Raw genomic sequence first — 20,185 nt, 5'->3', positions numbered from 1 at the left:
CTGGTTTAACTTGGACTGTGCGCTTCTGGACTTGGAGCGCGGTGGAATGGACTATGTGGAGCTCCCCAGAGAGAGGCTATCACGGGTTTGAGGTAAGAGCATTTATGTTTCCTGACAGTGATTCCAGCTGAACTGATTCTATGTTTAGGCAGCCCTTTGTCTGGACAGCCCGCTGCAGTTCATCCATGCATGCGGGGCTGAGGCGGATCACTCGCTGCGACCTCCGCCAGACCTGCTCTGTCATCTGGGAGTGTTTTAGTCCACATATAGTTTTATTTTCACACCAATCTGGAATGTGGATCAGTTTTTACATTTTAGGTCACTTTCTATTACTTGAAAAGTATTTTTAAAACGCAATCTACTACTTAATACTTAAATAATACTCTAATATGACTAATATTGAGAATAAGAATGAACCACTACTCCTACTGCTACTACAGCTCTTATGGGTCCTACAGTAGCGCCGCTGTCCACTGCAGTGACCTCTATGCACGAAGGGGTTAAAAGAAGAAGCAGCAACATCACCTATGTGACATGTCATCATCATTATTGTGATTGTAGTTATTACAGCTGCTCCTCCCTGAATGAACATGGACCCCCCCGCCCTGTGCGTCCTCCCCGCTCTGCTGCTGCTGCTGGTCTTGCCCCGTGTGGCCCCGGTCCCCTGCCCCCGGCCCTGCTCCTGCCCCCAGCCCGCCGAGCTCCACTGCACCTTCCGCTCCCTCGTCACCATCCCAGCTGCTGTCTCCAGACACGTGGAGCGCATCAACCTGGGGTCAGTTGACTCAGCATGCCTGTTACTTTGGCTACGCTGTCAGAGGTTGGATTAGACTCTTAATGCCTCATAATAAATGGATTCTTTCATGTTTTGTTTCTGCTCTTGTTGTTTCAGGTTCAACAGTATTAATAAGATCACAGACACATCTCTGGCTGGCCTGAGTAAGCTGGAGCTTCTGATGGTCCACGGGAACGACATCCACAGTCTGCCCCACGGCGCGTTCAAGGATCTCACTTCACTGCAGGTACACCGGCTGAACACACTGTGGAAATATTAGGATCTGGATCTGGATCAGTTCCTTGGTGTGAACCAGGTCCCATCCTTGTGTGGTCTGCTGATTTTACAGGATAATAGTATTCCACAGCTCACGTCTCCAAAGGGCCTTTTGTGGATGTCAAAACCTTAGAAAATAACATAGAATTCTAAACGTTAGTGCTGTCATCAGCACGTCTAAGACGGTGTGTGTGCCCAGCCCTTTGACTATGGTTCCTTTGAGTTTCTTGACTGACCAGGTACAGCTATGGCTTATATTTAGCGTTTTAAAAAGAAGCTAAAAAAAAGAAACGCTTATAATCTTATTTGCAATGTTTATTTGATAAGGTTCAAGAACATCAAGCGTATTATTTTGTGTCTGCCTTAGCTTCTCTTATTCTCATGCTACTGCTGACTTTGACTTTCTTACTTTTAATGTTTGAAGACCAAAACTAAACCTGAAACCTGGACTCAATTCTACAAATGATAAATGTCTCAAATATTCTTCAATTGGAACAAGAATCAAAGTGTGATCTACAAAACAACTTTCCAGCTGTGTCGTTGTACAAACAAATGACATTATGTGAAATTTTAATAAGTTTTCCCATGAAAATCTGAATATCCCTGCTGCTATATGAAGTTCATATAAAATATGGCTGCATAACACATTAAATATGTGTGGTTGAAGGTCTCTCATCTGTTCAGCATAGCGTGCCTCATCCAAGAGAAATGTGAGCTCTTTCTTTGTGGTTTGGAAGGGTTAAAGAGGATCATGATGTCATGGTTACTGATGATGATTAACCTTCTCCTCGTTGCTGGCTGCTGGTTTAGATGTTGAAGATGAGCTACAACAAGCTGACGGAGATCAACAGACACACCCTTCAGGGTCTCTGGGCCTTGGCCCGGTTACACCTGGACCACAATCACCTGGAGTTCATCGACCCGGACGCCTTCCAGGGCCTCACCTCTCTGCGGCTGCTGCAGCTGGAAGGCAACCGGCTTCAGCAGCTGCACCCAGCCACCTTCAGCACCTTCACCCTGATGGGCCACTTCCACGTCTCCACCCTGAAGCACCTCTACCTGTCAGACAACAATTTGACATCGCTGCCCTCCGGGCTGGTGGCCACCATGCCACAGCTGGAGAACCTGTTCCTCCATGGGAACCCGTGGATATGTGACTGCAACATGAGGTGGCTCCATGACTGGGATCAAACTTCACCAGGTCAGACTTTGAACTTCTGCCCTTCAATGTGATACTGACCTCTCTTTACAGACTTCAACGTTAATGTGTTTTTAACTTGCCCTACTATACAGTGGTAAAACAATTCAACATATAAGAAGGCTCACTCCTCAGGTCCAGAAAAAAAGAGTTTCATTATTTGTTAACACTTATTGGTCTGATTGGGCAAAATGTGACGTTTTACTTGAGCCGGGCAAGCAGGAGGTCCTTATTGTTGGGCCTTTAAAGAGCAGTAACCTGATACATTACCTCACATTTTTTGTAGATATGAACATTCAAAGATGTTACTTCAAGGTCTTATTTGACAGCTTTGTGGTTCTTGTCTCCAGGGGTCTTGAAATGTAAAAAGGACAGGGCCCTTCCCGGTGGCCAGATGTGTCCCATGTGCTCCTCTCCCAGGCACCTCCAGAGGAAAGAGCTCCAGGCGCTGGAGAACCTGGTCTGCAGCGGCCCCGTCATCAGTTCTCCTCACAGGACTTCCCCACCTGATGACGTGGAGAGCGAGGTCATGACCATGGAGGACTTCAGGGAACCATTTGGGAACATGTCCCTGGGCATGTCAGACGAACATGGGAATGAGGTGGACCTGGAGTGTGGTATTGGGGAGCCAAGAGTCCTTACCAAGATCAACTGGGAGCAGGTGAACCAGCTCCAGCTGGCCTCCAACCTCACTGTGTCTGTGGACCTGGAATGCCCGGTCGACAGAGAAAAGTATGAGCAACTGTGGAGACTTATCGCATACTACAGCAGCGTGCCGGCCCACTTGGAGAGGGGGATTATGCTCAGAAATGAGCCTCAACCCATCTATGTGTACAGACAGGACTCTGAGAAGGACGCCCAGTACTACACAGGTGTTAAAGTGAACATCATGGCCCAGCCGGCATGGCTGATGCAGACATCTGCAAACCTTCAGCTGAACAGACTTCAGTCATCAGCCAAGATGGTTAAATTGATCCTGAGCACGGACTTCTCAGAGACGGTGGAGGCCGAGCTGGTGCGGAGACAGAGGAGGACGTGGGTCATGATTGAGTCAATCAACACCACCAGCACGGTGCTGACTGCTGTCCTGGGAAATCCGAGTCAAATGTTCTGCAACGTGCACAGTTCTGGCCGACCGGTCATCCACTGGATGCTGCCAGACGGCTCCAAGGTGGAGGCCCCCAACAGCAGTCCAGACAACAGGGTGTCTGTGTCCACGGACGGACGGCTGCTCATTCGAGCTGTCAGCCATTTAGACACCGGAGTTTACTACTGTATCGCCAAGGTTCATGGAGACCTTGCTGTCATGCCGTTCCATCTGACGGTGCAGGAATCCTCCACCCCTCCCCCAGGAGAGGACGCCTCCGTTACTCCTATCGAGGGGTTTGCAGGCGGCCCCATCTCCCTGCCGTGCTCAGCATCTGGATCTCCTGATGCAGAGATCAACTGGGTTCTGCCAAACAGCAACATAGTTAGTTTCCAAGCTAACTCCTCTAGAGCTTTTGTCTATTCCAACGGCACTCTACACATCCCACAGACTCAGTTATCAGACAGTGGTCATTATAAATGCATCGCCATTAATCAACATGGTGTGGACACACTGGCTACAAAAATCACTTTTGTCCGGCGCAAAGGGCTCATCAGGCCTTTGAGGAAGTTTCCAACGAGACCTCAGTCAGCGTCAGGGCTGAGCACTCAGATTAAGGTCCCCACTGAGGAGGCAGAGGACGCCTCCGGGGACATCGAGGGACTCAGGTGGGGGCTCCAATCAGACGCTTGGATCCTTCGAGGAAGAGAATTCCAGGAGGTGTGGCCCCCGGCAGGAGGGGAGTCCACCCGTCCAGGAACTTGTGGCGGAGGCCGCCGGTGCTCCGAAAACCAACAGGATCACATGTTGAAGACAGGAAGAACACCGTGGAGAGCAGGAGGAAGATTAATGTGTCAAAGAGTAAAATAGACCCGGAGAAGTGGGCTGATATTCTGGCTAAGATTAGGGATCGAAACGTTCAGAATACCGTGACACCACTCCCAGTTCAGCACACGACAGAGAGGACTCAGACAGAGAAGGCCACACAGTCACAGGTCACTCTGGAGGGTTCTTCAGATGGCATGCAGGGCCAGGATCACGTCACAACAACGCCCACTCCAACACAATACAGGCAAATGAAAACGGATAAACACGATACAGAAGGTCCTAGCTCTAACAGCTACGCCACACACGATATGACATCAAACAGTCAGCACACACACAGCGTCCATGCTGCAGCAGAGACACACACAACACAGACTCCACACAATGCACAGCACACAGCCCAAGACACACACTTGGATGTACACACAACTTCAAACAGTGTATTTTTCCTCCCACAGCAGACCACATCTGTTCCCCTACACGATGTCACTTTCTGGCAGGCCAACACAAACACTGCAAGCAGCAGCAGTACATTTTCTCTACGAGAAAACCAAAGCACAAATACAGATGTGGATGGAGTCAAAACAGCTGATGCATCCAAGGAGAGGAGCGAGGATATGGACAGACCGAAGGCTGGTGCCAGCTCTGATGATGACAGAGAGCTCTCCTCGAGGGGAAGTCAGATGATCCCTTCGGTCAACCCGAATGAATCAGAAACAAGCCAAGAGGAAAATGGAAAATATCTTAGTGTGACTGCCACAACATCGCAGTCGCGTACTACACTTGATGATTTGCAAACTCAAGCGATGCTCACAAAAGTATCTCCAACAACTACACCAGCACCCACCTCTACAAGGAGGAGGGGGTCTGAAGGACGCAATCGACAACCTAACTCCAGGAGGAGGAATGGGGGTCGTCGGAGAAAGCCCAACAAAATGAAACAAGAGCTGATGAAACCCACCCAGTTTACTGCCACCACTCCTGCAAACGGTCCCCTAGCAACCGCCCGGACCACTGCCTCCACACGGCTAAAAATAGACCCATTAGAAGTCAAAACAGCCCATTTCAATACCACTGTTCCATTCAGCGGCAGCCAAGCAGCGTCATCAGGTCTACTGAGTCATGAAGAGAGCGCAGTCTTAGGGCATGACGACGAGCCAGCCAGCAAACCAACTTCTCCCTCCGAAACAAACGACAGCCGTCAGCCCTTTGCCAAACCGCTGTTCGAAAGCACATCAGCGGCACCACCATTTCCAACAGCCTCTCCAGAAGTAGGTCACGGAAAGACGAGTTCTCAAACAGCCCTGAGAATCTCAGAGAGTGCTTCTCCTCCAGTCACTCAGCAGACATTTACAGGCAGCCCTCTTCCACCTGTTGAACCCTTACAGGAGACTCTACATGTTAGTGCTACAGGAGACCTTGGGCCCCTGCCAAACTCTGGGGATTTTCTCACGGTGATGCAAGTGATAGCAGATGTGGGGCAGAAGGAATCAGACTATCAATACACACCACCAGAAAAAGGCGAAAGAATGCTTTTGAAAGAGACGGACGTTCATTCAACAGCTGATTCCTTGATCGAGCATGAAATCAAGACGACCTCTGGATACGCTTCAAGTGGATTAAATACCACACTGAGCGTTCCTTTTGAGGGTGATTTGGAAACAGAGGAGCTGACCACAAAGAAACCTACACTATCTGAAAGACCCGATCATAACTTGAGTAAAAATAAAACCACAAGCAGTGAGTCAGATGAAGATCTGCATCTTAAAGAAACCGCAAACACAGGAAATAACTCTGATTTTACAAGTATCGCCATAACAACAGCTGTATCTGCTACTTCATCAATGCCCGATGCTGTGATCCTATCTACAGTGGCGTCACATGTCACACCAGCCAAAACATCTACCACAGAGGCCAAAACGGGCCCTTCATTTAGGGCCACCACTCAGGAGGCTCCCAGGTTAAACAACATCCCATACAACCACGGTGAAGACCAACAAACCAGACCCATCACCACATCAGAGCCTAGGAGAACCTCAGAACCTAGGAGAACATCAGAGCCTAGGAGAACCTCAGAGCCTAGGAGTACATCAGAGCCTAGGAGAACATCAGAACCTTGGAGAACATCAGAGCCTAGGAGAACATCAGAGCCTAGGAGAACCTCAGAGCCTAGGAGTACATCAGAGCCTAGGAGTCTAGGAGAACATCAGAACCTAGGAGAACATCAGAGCCTAGGAGAACATCAGAGCCTAGGAGTACATCAGAACCTAGGAGAACATCAGAACCTAGGAGAACATCAGAACCTAGGAGAACATCAGAACCTAGGAGAACATCAGAACCTAGGAGAACATCAGAACCTAGGAGTACATCAGAACCTAGGAGAACATCAGACTTTCCTCCTTCAACCCAATCATCTGACCACAACCTGGCTCTATTTATTAGTCCAAATCCAACCTCCCCAGCGCTAACACCGACCAGCTCACAGACAACCAAACAGACGGCCACCTCTGCCCCGACAACTGCTGCGAACCAAAGCGATCCGTTCGGAGAGGGACTTCTAACAAGCACTCAGGATGTGTCCGAAAGGAACCAGCTACCTGGAAAAGGAACTCTTCCACGAGGGAAGCCAAGAATAACTAAGAGCAGTTTCCAGACGTTCAGCGTGGACGCTGAAACAGATGCTCAGCTCCCCTGTGAGGCCGAGGGCGAGCCCATGCCCTTCCTGTCATGGACTAAAGTTGCCAGTGGTATGTATGACTCAACCTCCTATAACTCAGTCTTTTATGTACATTCAGTCAGGCTTGTCACTTCCTTCTTTACGACGTTACAGGGAATGGAAAGAATGATTACATCAGTGTAATCACATAGTGTGTAAGAGCTCAGAAAATGCTGCTTTATTTTAGTTTCCAATAAGCCCATAGTAATATCTATTATTTATATAAATCATCATTGTTATTAGTAGTAATAGTATTATTTCTAATTATAATAAAGTGAAGACACCTTATTGTTGTTCAGTATGGTTAGACATTCAGATTAAGTGAAGATGTGTTCAGAACAATGTTCACACATGGCCTCCAAAATAGATGAAGATGAGAATGATAAAATGTGAGACAGCCGGGCTGCTTTATGAAGATATGTATGGGGATTAACTCTCTTTTCAAGCCAGCTTTATGTGGCCAAATGCAGTTTTTGCCATTGACCTTTAGGCTTCATTTCTCAGCCAGTGTTTGCCTCTCTGTACCATGTTTGTTATAGAACATGAAAAAGATAACACGCTTAAAAACTGCACAGGCTGGTGATCAAACCTATTACCAGAATGTTGATATTGATATTGCTTGTCTTTTTTTTCTGCGATATCTGTGCAGCATAACTCTGGTATGGTTTAGGTGAAGGACAGATTGTGGTTTTGGCAAATACACTATGTTTAAGATAAGATTAATTAATTCAAATGCCAAATATGGTAAAGAAAGAGGATGTCTATCATTAAAAAAACATCCATCCGCTTATCCTCTTTTTACTAAGTGACACCCTGCCTGACATATATTGTGTGACCTGTGGAATCATCCAATATGAACATAATTCCAAGTAGAACTGGTTTGATCAGAAAGCGTTATATATTCATACTATGCAATCCCTGTCTTTCCATTCTTGCAGGGGCGAGTATTGCTCAGAACACCAGGGTCCAGAGGTTTGAGGTCCATCCAAATGGGACATTAATCATCAGAAACACACAGCCCATGGACGGGGGCCGGTACCTTTGCATGGTCCAGAACCAGTACGGCACAGACCAGTTGGCGGTCAACCTTGTGGTCCGGTCTCAGCACCCACGGGTCCTCCAGCCTCGGCACAGAGACATCACTGTGCACCTCGGTGACAAAGTGGGTTTGGAGTGTAAAGTGGAGGGGCACCCTACGCCCAGAGTCACATGGGTGCTCCCTAACCAGGTCCACGTAGCTGCTGCCCCACTGGGTGTCGCCCCCCAGCAGCACGTGGCCGTCTTCAGTAACGGAACCCTCCAGATCAGCCAGGCCACTCACTCAGACAGAGGGATCTATAAGTGCATCGGCAGCAGTGCAGCCGGAGTGGACTCAGTCTCTGTCCACCTTCACGTCTCAGTGCTGCCCCCTGTGATCCAGCAGGCACCACGTGAGAACACCACCCTCCCAGAGGGCAGCCCCGCCTACATCCACTGCACCGCCACAGGGGCCCCTCAGCCACTCATCAGCTGGATCACGCCTGATGGCATGCAGCTTACTGCCTCCCAGTTTGTTACTGGACGCAACCTCATTGTCTTTCCCAACGGGACCCTGCACATACGAGGATTTGGCCCGGGGAATGCTGGGAGATATGAGTGTTTAGCCAGTAACGGTGTGGCATCCAGCACCAGAACAGTGATGTTGAGCACACGGAGGAATCCCAACTCTGCCAAGGCCAGCATCACCTTGTCGTCCCCCCAGAGAACAGATGTGATCTATGGGGGGAGGCTGCTGCTCAACTGTGTGGCGACAGGAGGACCGGAGCCCCGGATCATCTGGAGGACACCATCTAAGAAGCTGGTGGACGCTCAGTACAGGTAACAAATGTACATACAAATTAATCGTTTTTCTAAAGCAATTAAATGTTTAAACAAATGCATACATTTAATGTCTTCTGAATGTTTCTATTATCTTTCCAGTTTTGACCCCAGGATAAGGGTGTTCCCCAACGGCACAATCACAGTTCACTCCGTGACGGACAAGGACGGCGGTGACTACCTGTGTGTGGCTCGTAACAAGATGGGCGACGACTACGTTGTGCTGAGGGTCGACGTGTTGACCAGGCCGGCCAAGATCGAGCACAAGCAGCAGAGATCCAATCAGGAGGTGGTGTACGGTGGAGACCTGAAGGTGGACTGTGTGGCATCTGGTCTCCCCAACCCGGAGATCAGCTGGGCACTGCCGGATGGCACCATGGTCAACCCGGTGAAACAAAGAGAGAGGGTCAACGGGGGACGCAGTCGCAGGTATGAGCTGCTTCATAGTGACTCTTAAGTTAACGTTCACTTCTCAAATATACAGTCCAACTGCAAGAATGAACTGATTTGACGTGATGTAGATTTCTGTCAGAAAACCAGTCTAACCTGCTCTCTTAAATCATATAATTTCAAGTCATTTTATTAAGACTAATATCTCAAATCCCAAATTTGCTTCAAAGGGCTTTACAATCAATCAAAACATTTCAAACCCCGTGTCCTTTCATCCTGGCTTTGGATAAGGAAATATTTTCCCAAAAATTACTTTAACAAGAGACAAAATGGAAGAAATTTCAGGAAGCATAACAGACAGAAGTGCAAGCAATAGATGTGTAGAATAACCAACAGGATAAAGTTACAGTAATGTACTTTAAGACATAGGGATTTTTCCACTGGATTTTGAATTTTTGCAGAAAATAAGCTCTGTGGCAAACAAACGTTTATGATACTTTTTTCCTTTTTGTTGAGGCGTAAATACAATAGCCAGAACTACACCACTGTTGCCTGACTTCACGTCAACACCACTGAGTCTCCACACGTCTTTTTTAAGACATGTAGACTCTTCAGAATTCACCAGTGCCATCTTAAGTAACATATTTTATCACTGAACTTGTTAACCAAAGACCTTATTTCAGGCGTCTAACCAAAAACCCATTTAAAGAAAACATTGACTTTGGAAAGAAGTCTCTGCAGCTCTCTATGAGCTAATGTGTAAAGCAGATTTGAAGGTGGCCCATTCACTGGAGCTTTCAGAAGCCCAGCCATTTCTGTGGGTTGGCCTGCCTGCAGTTAATCAATTAAGACATGAAAAGATTAATTAGAAAATCTGCATAATGTCCATATCATTAATGGGAAAATATTCCCTGACTCTGCTACTGTGGCAGCTGACCACCTTAAGATTGATGACTCTTCACACTTCCACTGAAATTTACTTCAAGAACCAATTTTGGCAAGTGCTGCTACCTAACAAATATATATATTTTTTCCTGCCATGACAAATTGAACTTACTGTAAATACTACTTTTCAGTCTATCAAGGTTGGGCCAACAAACACATTATGTTTTGAGACATAATAACTGACTGAACACAGAAAAAGACTCAAATTGTACCATTGCTGTCTTTGCCTTGGAAATAAATACAGTAATAGTCTTTCTTTACTATAGTATATGACAAAAGTAAGTTACAATGTGTGATGTCCTAATCTTCATAATTGCATATAATCATAAATGTTCTCCTAAATGTACATGAATGCATTTAACTCTCAGCTGAAAGCTTCAGTCATCAAGTCTAAAGATCAGTATCTCCCTTCTCCCCTTCCCTCTCTCACCTTTATGTAGGTATGTGGTGTTTGACAATGGAACGCTGTACTTCAACCACGTCGGCATGCCAGAAGAAGGTGACTACACCTGCTACGCCGAGAACCAACTCGGCAAGGACGAGATGAAGGTTAGAGTCAAGGTCAAGGGCGCAACTTCCCCGCCAAAAATCCAGGATAAAGACCAGAAGTTGGTCAGGGTCTTCTATGGTGAGACAGTCACAATAAGATGTCATGCCAAAGGGGAACCAATGCCCACCATCACGTGGATATCCCCCACAAATAGAGTCATCTCCCCTGCATTGGACAAATACCAGATCCTGGATGATGGGACATTGGTGGTTCAAAAGGTCCAGCGTTCTGATGGAGGTAACTACACCTGCATGTCCAGGAACAATGCAGGACAAGACCATAAAGTCATTAGGCTGGAGGTCCAAGTAACATCTCCAATGATCAACGGCATAGGAGGAACTGCCAACTCCATCAAGGTGGCGGCTGTCCAGGATCAGCGGAAGCTGGTGGACTGTGTGGCAAAGGGAACCCCCACCCCTCGGATCATGTGGGTCCTACCAGGAAACGTGATCCTGCCTGCACCGTACTACAGCAACAGAATGACCGTCCACCAAAATGGTACCTTGGAAATCCGGTCAGCCAAGAGGACGGACTCGGGGAAGCTGGTTTGTATCGCTCGTAATGAAGGAGGAGAGGTCAAGCTGGTGGTGAACCTGGATGTGAAAGAGGTTGTTGAGGGTACACGAATTAGAGGTTCCACAACAGATAGCCTCTCACTGACTGTGGGGAATATAATGACTTTGAACTGCTCTTTTGAGGGCTCAATACTTCCTTACGTCACTTGGATCTTACCCAGCGGGACGCCGTTGCAGAGCGGCGCTCGGTTCTCTAAGTTTTTCCACAAGCCCGACGGCTCTTTGATCATCAGCAACCCCTCTGTTTCTGAGACCGGTACGTACCGCTGTCTGGGGCGTAACTCTCGAGGGCTTGTGGAGCGTACCTTCACGTTGTCCCCGGGGAGGAAGCCAGAGATCAACAACAGATATAACTCTCCTGTCAGCGTTGTGAATGGGGAAAGACTTTTGCTTCAGTGTCTCACCAGTGGCGAGCCTCTCAGACTAACATGGACACTGCCCACTGGGGTGGTCCTCAACAGGCCACAGAGGGCTGGACGATATGCTGTACTACCTAACGGGACACTGGCCATCCAACAAGTATCCGTCTATGATCGGGGCTCCTACGTTTGCAGAGCGGCCAATGAGTACGGCAGCTCTCAGCTCTCAGCTTCAGTCATTGTGATAGCGTACCCGCCTCGGATCACCAGCGGCCCTCTAGCTGTGACTTACGCTAAACGTGGAGTTGCTGTTCAGTTAAACTGTGTAGCAACTGGGATCCCAAGAGTGGAGGTAGCATGGGAAACACCCGATAAAACCCGCCTGGCTGTCAGTGCGCAGCCACGCCTCTTTGGGAACAAGTACCTCCATCCACAAGGTTCCCTCATCATCCAGAACCCGACACAAAGAGACGCTGGCGTCTACCGATGCACAGCTAGGAACGCCATCGGCATAGACTCTAAAGCCACCATCCTCCAAGTGTTTTGAAGAATATCACATCATAATGGTCCATCTTCATACTGTATGCCCAAGCAACTGCCTAGATAAAAGCAGCTAATGTTTTTATTGATATATAATGTTGTAAAAACTGCTGTCACAATGATGAAATACTGAGTTGACCTGCAGTTGTGCTTTGAGTATGTACTGTTTAGGGGTATTTTGCCGCACCACAGTTTACCATTTTCATCATTATTTGTATAATCCACATCACTGAAATGATCAAGGGCCTCCCATTTTGAGCATTAAGACACTTTTAATAGCAATGTTTGCTATAGAAATGCTAATCACGTTAGAAAGCAGACTGCAATAACGCTAGTTTGCCTGTGTTTTTGCATTGCAGAGTTTTAACAGTTATTGTTCATGGACAGTTGTTGTTGTTCTCATTTCTTTGGGATTCCAGTTGTTGTGTCGTGCAGTTTAGCTTCAGACTAATGACTTGTATGGTCACATTGTGCAGTGTATTTCCCTTTACCGAATGATTTACATTTAACTAGTAATAAGTAATAACTGGAACATATTGGTACCTCATCCTATAAGGTGATGGCACAGATGAACAGTTGTAGGTACCTGAATGGTTCTACACATAGGCCAAACACCAGAACAAAAGCAACATTATCTTAAATATGTTGACACATTTCTTAACTTCTATATATTTCAAATCACTCAGGGAGATGGGAAGGAGAGGTGAAAAATAACTATCTCTATATTCCTACCATACTAGGATAAATAAATACCAACAATCAGGTCAAGACTTCTGCTCTTCTGTCCACAGGTTTCATAGAGTAGTCCTAAAACAGCTCTAAGAAATATACATAGGTCACATCGCTAACGCTTATTTGTCTACCAGTTACTAAATGGGAAAACGGTACATAACATAAAACTTTGAATAACTATTTTCGGACAGTCATCTAAGTAATTATTTAACAACTTTCATTAGGTTTTTTTAGGTATCATGCTGATAGACAAACGGAACCAAAAACATAACCTGCTTGGAGGAGATAACCATTAAACAGTAAACTGTAATCTGTGTCATGCAAAATCATTCTGTGTTCCTAATTTCTATATTCTTCATTAATTTTGGACTTCAATAACAAACTGCATAATAATAATTGACAGAAGAATCGCATAATTTATATAATTCATTTTCTAACTTTGAAATACTATTGTTTAACTTTGTAACAGGATTGATTGAAATATGCATAATGTTGCTAGTAAGATTTTGAAGGCGGAGGATTTGTATTTTTTACTCCAAAGACATCAGTTGGTATCCTGTGCCTTTCATAAATGTCCATCTTAAGTAGTTTCTGTGTTTCCATATCTGCACATATTTCAATAAGGGATTGTGTTTCTGCTCTCAGCAGTGTGCACCATCATTGAATCTGCTTCTGAAAAATGCTGTGTCCTCATTTGTAAATTATTTGTCTTTGACGGACTGTGGTGCAAAGCAATTTCCCCATATTTTAATAAAACATTTCCACCTGTTTCTACGAAGCTCAGAGTCGAAAACCAAAACTTTTTACTGCTGAGGCAGGGAAAGCAAAAGATTGGAAAACGATAACTCAAGATTGTTTGCCACTGTACTATTAATGACACCCATAACCGAGAATCATTTTGAATTAACTTTGAAATCCGAGCGTTTGCCACAAAAGTTTCCAGAAACATACAGACTTTATATACTTTTTTGTAACAAAATGTTTCAAAAGTCAAATGTAGTTTTTGTTCAGCTGTCCTTAGAAAGCAGAGCACAGACACTAATCTGAGAGAATTCTCAATTTAGCATGTTGGATGAAGGAAGTAGGTCACCATTATTCTCCAAGACTAGAACCTTGCAGTAATTGCTCAGGGAATACAGCTGCAGACTCATCCTCCAGGAAGAAGAAACATCTGGAGCCACAAGGAAATCCCCCATTAGTTCAGCAGATTCAGCCTGAAAGAGTCACACGATGACAAATTTACAGGGTGGAAGTAATAAATTGCATTTACTCTTGTTACTGTAACAAAGTTGTTCTTTTGTGTACTTTGAGTAATCTTTAATATTGTGAATTTTACTTTAACTTAAGCAGTATACTTTTCTACATTTCAAGTCTCTTCTGTTACCAATAAAAACAAAGTGAATAAAATATGAAAATGGAACAAAAGTGAGGAGGTAAATCATCAGCTGCAGCAGAAATGAAGCTTCTGAATGAGGACTGAGCTCCAGAGAGAAGGCTCTCAGGAACAGACGGAGTGAGTTCCCTAATTCATCTCTGATTTAATGCTCCATCCAGAAAGCAATCCAAGTCCAAGTAATCAAAATCAAACAAACCCAACTGGTGCGTGCTGGGTCTGGCGTTCATGGTGAAACAATAGACTGAGTTAAGAGGACAGTCAACTACTGGTCTGCTCCCTACTGCTTTGAAGTCTTGAGTTTGGCATTTTGGGCGTCAACTCAGTGCTGAATAAACACTTTTAGGCGACCAAAATGTTACATTTAATCTTCATGAATAGAAAAAACAGTCTTCAGTATCATAGAGTACATATTTACGGAGACAGATTATAAAAAAAAAAAAGTTAAAGTTATAATTTTGGTGGGTCACTGTGGAAGATATCTGACATTTGGTTGCAGCTTCTAATAAGGCTTGTGAGCCAACAGTGTAATGATGTTGGTGTTACATGATATATCTGTGTGGAAAGAAACGTATAAATGAGTGAGTTAGACGGTAAAGGCCCAGCCTATCTCCATCACTGTACCATTCCCAAGAACTCTGCAACAAAAGGAGGCGGCCATCAAACACCATCGATTATGTTGAAATCATCCTGAACCATCACAGCACAAAGCAGGCCTAACCTTAACTTATAGCTAATGTAGTATGTATAGCTGCTTTCTAAGTTCCCAGACAAAAGCTTCAACAACACTATGTATTCATCACAGTTGACAGGTCTCCATGGTGTCGACCTGTCAATCATAAGGTAGCATAACCTGCTTTATGGTCTATTTGACTCTAAATGGACCATTATCCTGTTTTCCTGACAGAAAAAGTGGACTGGTTATATAATGCTTTAGAGAAGTATAAACTTTCCTTTTTCTTAAATAAAGTATTCTAGTATCTAGTACGTCTATCTCTGGAGATGTCCGTGTCCATTAACCATCCCAGTCAGGGGTTAAACAGCGCTGCATCGTGCTGCCTCCACTAACTTCCACCCAAAACGCTCTTTAATTTTCTTCTTGCTGATGAAATCAAATTTTTTCCACTCTGAGAACTGATTAGTCTGCAGTGATGCATGTTTTCCTGCCCGTGGCTGAATAACACTGACAGCTACAGCGGATCGCTCACAGCGCTCTGCTGGGACGTCTCTGTGTTGTGGAGCTGTCTGTCTGTGACCCAGAACCTGATGAACACCAGAACCTGGTGAACACCAGAACCTGGTGAACACCAGAACCTGGTGAACACCAGAACCTGATGAACACCAGAACCTGGTGAACACGGTCTGGAGACGCTCACATCTTGTGCCCACCTGTTTTACTTTGCTCTCATTATGGAGGAGTCGGTCCTCGCCGTGGAGTCATGCCACGCTTACGGATATTTACGCTGCTCATGCACAGCTTCCTTCCTGTGCTTATCTGCTCTGACTTTAGATGGTCTGCTAAGAAAACTGACATCAAAGGTCCAAGAAGTCCCTGTTTAAGGGATTAGTGCTAATCAAGGCGTATATATATATATATTCTGCTGAGATGCAACAAAACATAGAGCCCTGCTCTGATGTGTGAATGTCTGGTTTCTCATCGACGAATCAAAGACAGCACCAGGGAGCTCTGGCTGTGGAGAATGTGTGTCCTACAGCAACACCATCGATACATCTGCACATCAAGGCTCTTCATGTCTCAGCAACACAGAAACTGAATTTGAAGAGAAAGTTGAAAGGCCGGCTCCATTACAAGGGATTGGGTTTCTTTCTTCAGTGTCTGAGAACGCAGTGTGGAATCCTGGGTAAAGAAACCGAGCTAACACCTCTGTTCCTCTGCGGCTGCTGTGGCGGTGATGACATCTTCATCAGGCTCAGATTTAGCGCGTTAAGTGTGCACGTGTGATATATTGCTTGTTTTGACTCGAGGGCGGAGCTGTCTTCAGGAATGTCTTGTGTTCGCAGTAAATCATGTGATCATCAATCTCAGGAAAATAAGCAGCTAAACTGAAAAGAGGCGGCACAGAATATTTTGGCCTTGATGATAATTTGTGGTTGGCTCCATAAATCTGCCAGACTGCTGGAGTTCAATCTACTAACATTCTAGAAGTATCCAAACATCACCAAATACAGCATTCCTCCTTTAGTGGTACTACAAACTAACGTTTCTGTATCAAAATGAATCCGTAGCATCGAGTATCAATATCTGATTATTAGTCTTCTTCAAACACATATGTCTTTATCTACATCAGGAGACTTTGCCTTAATATTCATACAATGACTGTCTTCTATTGTAGGCCCATTTCTGATGAACGCTCACAGTGAGTGTTTTTTAGTAGTTTATATAAGCTGTGAGCATGCTGCTGCCAGGACGTTGTAGTCCTTTGTCTGAGTAGTATGTATATATATATATATATATATATATATATATATATATATATATATATATATATATATATATATATATATATATATATATATGCTGAGTCAGTATTAGTTTTTGAGTTATTTCAACATCTCTATTGTTTGAGTTTCTGCAATTTCTGTTGCTTGAGTCCTCGCTTTCCTTTGTACTGTAGTTGTGAATTCTTTAGTAAATCATTATTTCCACTTTCCATCTTCGGTGTCACTGAGTTTGCATCTTGGTCCCTCCACCTACCACGTGTCAAATACATCCTTTTCATAAAAGAAAAATCCTGAAATAGTCCAGCTACATATGCATTCATTTGAATACCAATGAATGCTAATCCAATATTCACGCTCTGGCTTGGTATCCAATAACTATCCACTAAGAGCCTTGAGAAGTTCTTTACATATTTGCATATTTTATTATCAACCAAAATGGTTTTGTTAAGAAAAACAATAGTTTTCAAGCTCATGCTGTTCTCATCTAAAAACTCCTGTATAAGCAGCTTATATTTGTGTTTGTCGTTAGGTGGCGGCCTCTAGTGGATGTAGTAATTATGACGGGAGCAAAGGAGGAAGTCAGGTGACGTAGTATAAAGAGCAACAAGGTCTATGTATGGAGGTCAGTGTGTGTGTGTTGTGTTGTTATGTACGTAACTATGTTACTACCTACGTACATTAGTACATAACCACATCACAAACTACAGTACTCTTTAACCCCAACCATGTGTCGTTTTCCGTAGATCAGGGTTCGATACCCGGGTCCTCCAGTCGGCATGTCGGAGTGTTAGTGTCAGTGTGGATCATTTTTCATTCGATTTCCTACAAAAGCAGTCTCCTGGGTGTTAGATCTGTCATCGTTGGACCCATCGACCCTGTGTGGAAACCTGATCTTTGAATGGTGCTTCATGGTTTTGTGTTTTTTAAGAACTGTTCTTGGTCACATTTGTAAACAGATCATGTTTGTCATAGCCTTAGAATTCCAAACCCACATCGTTTGTTTCTTGAATGCCAATGTCAACAGACTCTTCTGTTTTGTTTCAGCCGTTTTAACAAATACTTTCCCAAATATTTTTCCAGCAGCTGTGCAGTAAACTTTGGACCTTTGGATCATCCCTCCCTCTGGGTATTAGTGTGTAAGTCTACGGCAGATGTGAACGAGTCTGTTGGCCAACATGCTGAATATTGTTTAATTTATCCTGCTTGGGTTAGAAAGGATTCACAGAACCGGTTTGTAATTTACAAGTTCTGGACCCCAGCAGCAGAAAAAACAACCGTGAAAGCTTCTTTTACGAGATCTGCATCTTAGAAAAATGCATCTTAGCGAGTCATGAGGTAAGAAATTGTCCCTCAATGTTCCAGAGGATGCATCTGTCCATTAAATAGAGTGTCTACTGGTCTAATTGTTGGGAACTGGTTTGGTTTGTGGCCCAGTTTCAACCAGCAGCCGGCCACTGCAAGGACAAACCTCCACCCAGCTGCTCCTCCCCAGCAGGAGCCTCGAAAACGAGCCGGATCAGAAACCCCTCCACAGCTGACTGTCATTACTCTTGCGATCTCCAATTAGCCTGATCGCAGAAATTGTGGTTCATTAGAACTGGAAGCCGCCGGTGGAACCGCTGATCAAATTAGCGGAGCGACTTTGAGCATGAATCAAACCAGTCATGGGACGACTCCCACACAAGACGAGCGGAGGAGGCGGTTCAGAGCTGTTAACCCCAGAACATATGGAGGCGCTTAGGACGCTCTGACAGCTCACATGTCGCTCTGGTCCACGTTGTGTGTGTGTGTGAGGGAGGACGCAGCGTGGCTTCAATAACAGCTGGCTAGCCTTCACCTGCACACACACACACACATTCTCTCCTCTGGTTTCCTCTGTCACACACACACACACTCATTCAAAATCATCAGTGAATCACAAGCACTCCATCAGGCTGAAAGCTGTGTACTCATCAAGCAACTGAGGAGTTCCAGATGGGGACATTACCAGGACTATTTGTTCATCTAAACACACTAAAGGAGGTAGGAGAGGGGGAAACACTTGGGTTGAAAATGAAGAATAAACATGTGAAGGGGGAGAGATGAACAGAACCCAGGTGCTCCATCGATTTAGACCAAACAGAGCTCTCGGTCCTTCACTTCCATCCTCCTTGAGATTTGTGCCTCACAAAGGTGGCATTTCTTGGAATCACTTCTGAGTGTCAGTCCCAGACTGTCAAAACAAATAGACTGGGTCAGAGTGCTGGAATTCTATGTGGGGTCAGTGCTGGTTACGTAAGGGAGGCCGGAGGCTCACACTGAGTTATGTGTCAGACAAACAGCAGGTTTTCTTTGTGCTCAAGTTGAAATTTCTCAACAAATAATGCACATTTTGTACCGACAATCGGGGTCCCCAGAGGATGAAGACTCCTGACTTTGGGTCAGACGTTCATGCTCCCCTCATTGCAATAACTTTTCATATAGCGCCTTATTTAGGTCATCATTTTAAGGTATCGCACTTTGGTTTATGATCAAATATCTGCTCAAACAACCCGGTCATTGGCGTTGTTTCTACAAAACACGGATACCTTTAATAGGTCGAACAGAAATAGGTTTCACATCAGCCTCGTATCACACTTCCAGAAATGCAGAATACCACGAGGTTTATGTTGTGAAAGGGTTTGTTAGCTTTGAGCTAGACATAGTTAGAAAAAGATCATGGTTTGAGTTCAAACAACATCAAAAACGTATGTCACTTTTCCTCGTTGAACTACATCACTTGCTCTGAGCAAATGCAAAATTGTCGACCTTCACCTGGTCTGGCAAAACTAATGACCCTCCCTTTAGCCTCAGCTGTGCTTTGGCTTCAGTGCTAAGTAGTAGTTATTAGCATGCTAACCCCCTTAAATTACATGGTAAACATCAGCGTGTTAGCATTGTCAGTCAAAGCACCACAGAGCCTAAGTAAGGCCTCACAGTAAGGCCTCACAGTAAGGCCTCACTGAGCCTCAGGCTGTGGTCATGTTCAACATTCATGATGTTAGCATGTCAGTTAGCATGCACCTGTTAGCCTCACAAACTGTACTTTTAGTATCAAAAGATGTTCTTCACGCTTAGAAGACCATCTGAACAGTTCTACAATGGAAGACAGCTAACTAGCCTAGCATAACGCTTCTTTTCACATGGTGACAAAGGCCGATGCTCGCTGACTCCTGGTGCATTCTGGTGCATTTCTAAAGGCCTTTCTGCTCCTCGGCCCTTGGTTATTCTGAGCTCTGTACATCATAGGAGCTGCAGGGCTTAAGAGCATGAGAGCAGAGGACTGCAAATCAAAGCTACCCTCGAGCAGGGCATTAATGAAGGATGAGCCACTGAGGGGTTGAGTTTTCAAAGTAGAATAAGAAAGATTCTCCCTCGGGGACAAAATGCTGACGGAGAGTCAAAAGGGGGTTTGTTAAAGGGTCACTCCTCCAATTCTACACATTAATATTAGTTTATGGGTCAAATATGTACACTGCTGATAGT

The 20,185-nt window shown here is 45.1% G+C and overlaps 1 protein-coding gene across 1 annotated transcript; it reads left to right on the top strand.

Moving 5' to 3' along the window:
• The first annotated feature begins 590 nt into the window (after positions 1–590).
• On the top strand, positions 591–13,603 carry mxra5a (matrix-remodelling associated 5a). Its single transcript, XM_054623990.1, is given in 10 exon segments — positions 591–775; positions 893–1,022; positions 1,862–2,252; positions 2,600–3,994; positions 3,997–4,440; positions 4,561–6,147; positions 6,534–6,908; positions 7,816–8,734; positions 8,837–9,163; positions 10,510–13,603. Coding segments are annotated over 10 exon segments (7,344 nt in total). The 3' UTR covers positions 12,101–13,603.
• Positions 13,604–20,185: the final 6,582 nt, after the last annotated feature.

This window comes from Anoplopoma fimbria, chromosome 22 (genome assembly GCF_027596085.1).
Source record: "Anoplopoma fimbria isolate UVic2021 breed Golden Eagle Sablefish chromosome 22, Afim_UVic_2022, whole genome shotgun sequence".
NCBI lineage: Eukaryota > Metazoa > Chordata > Actinopteri > Perciformes > Anoplopomatidae > Anoplopoma > Anoplopoma fimbria.
Note: the sequence above shows the minus strand (reverse complement) of the source record. Positions and strands in the feature narration are given on the sequence as shown.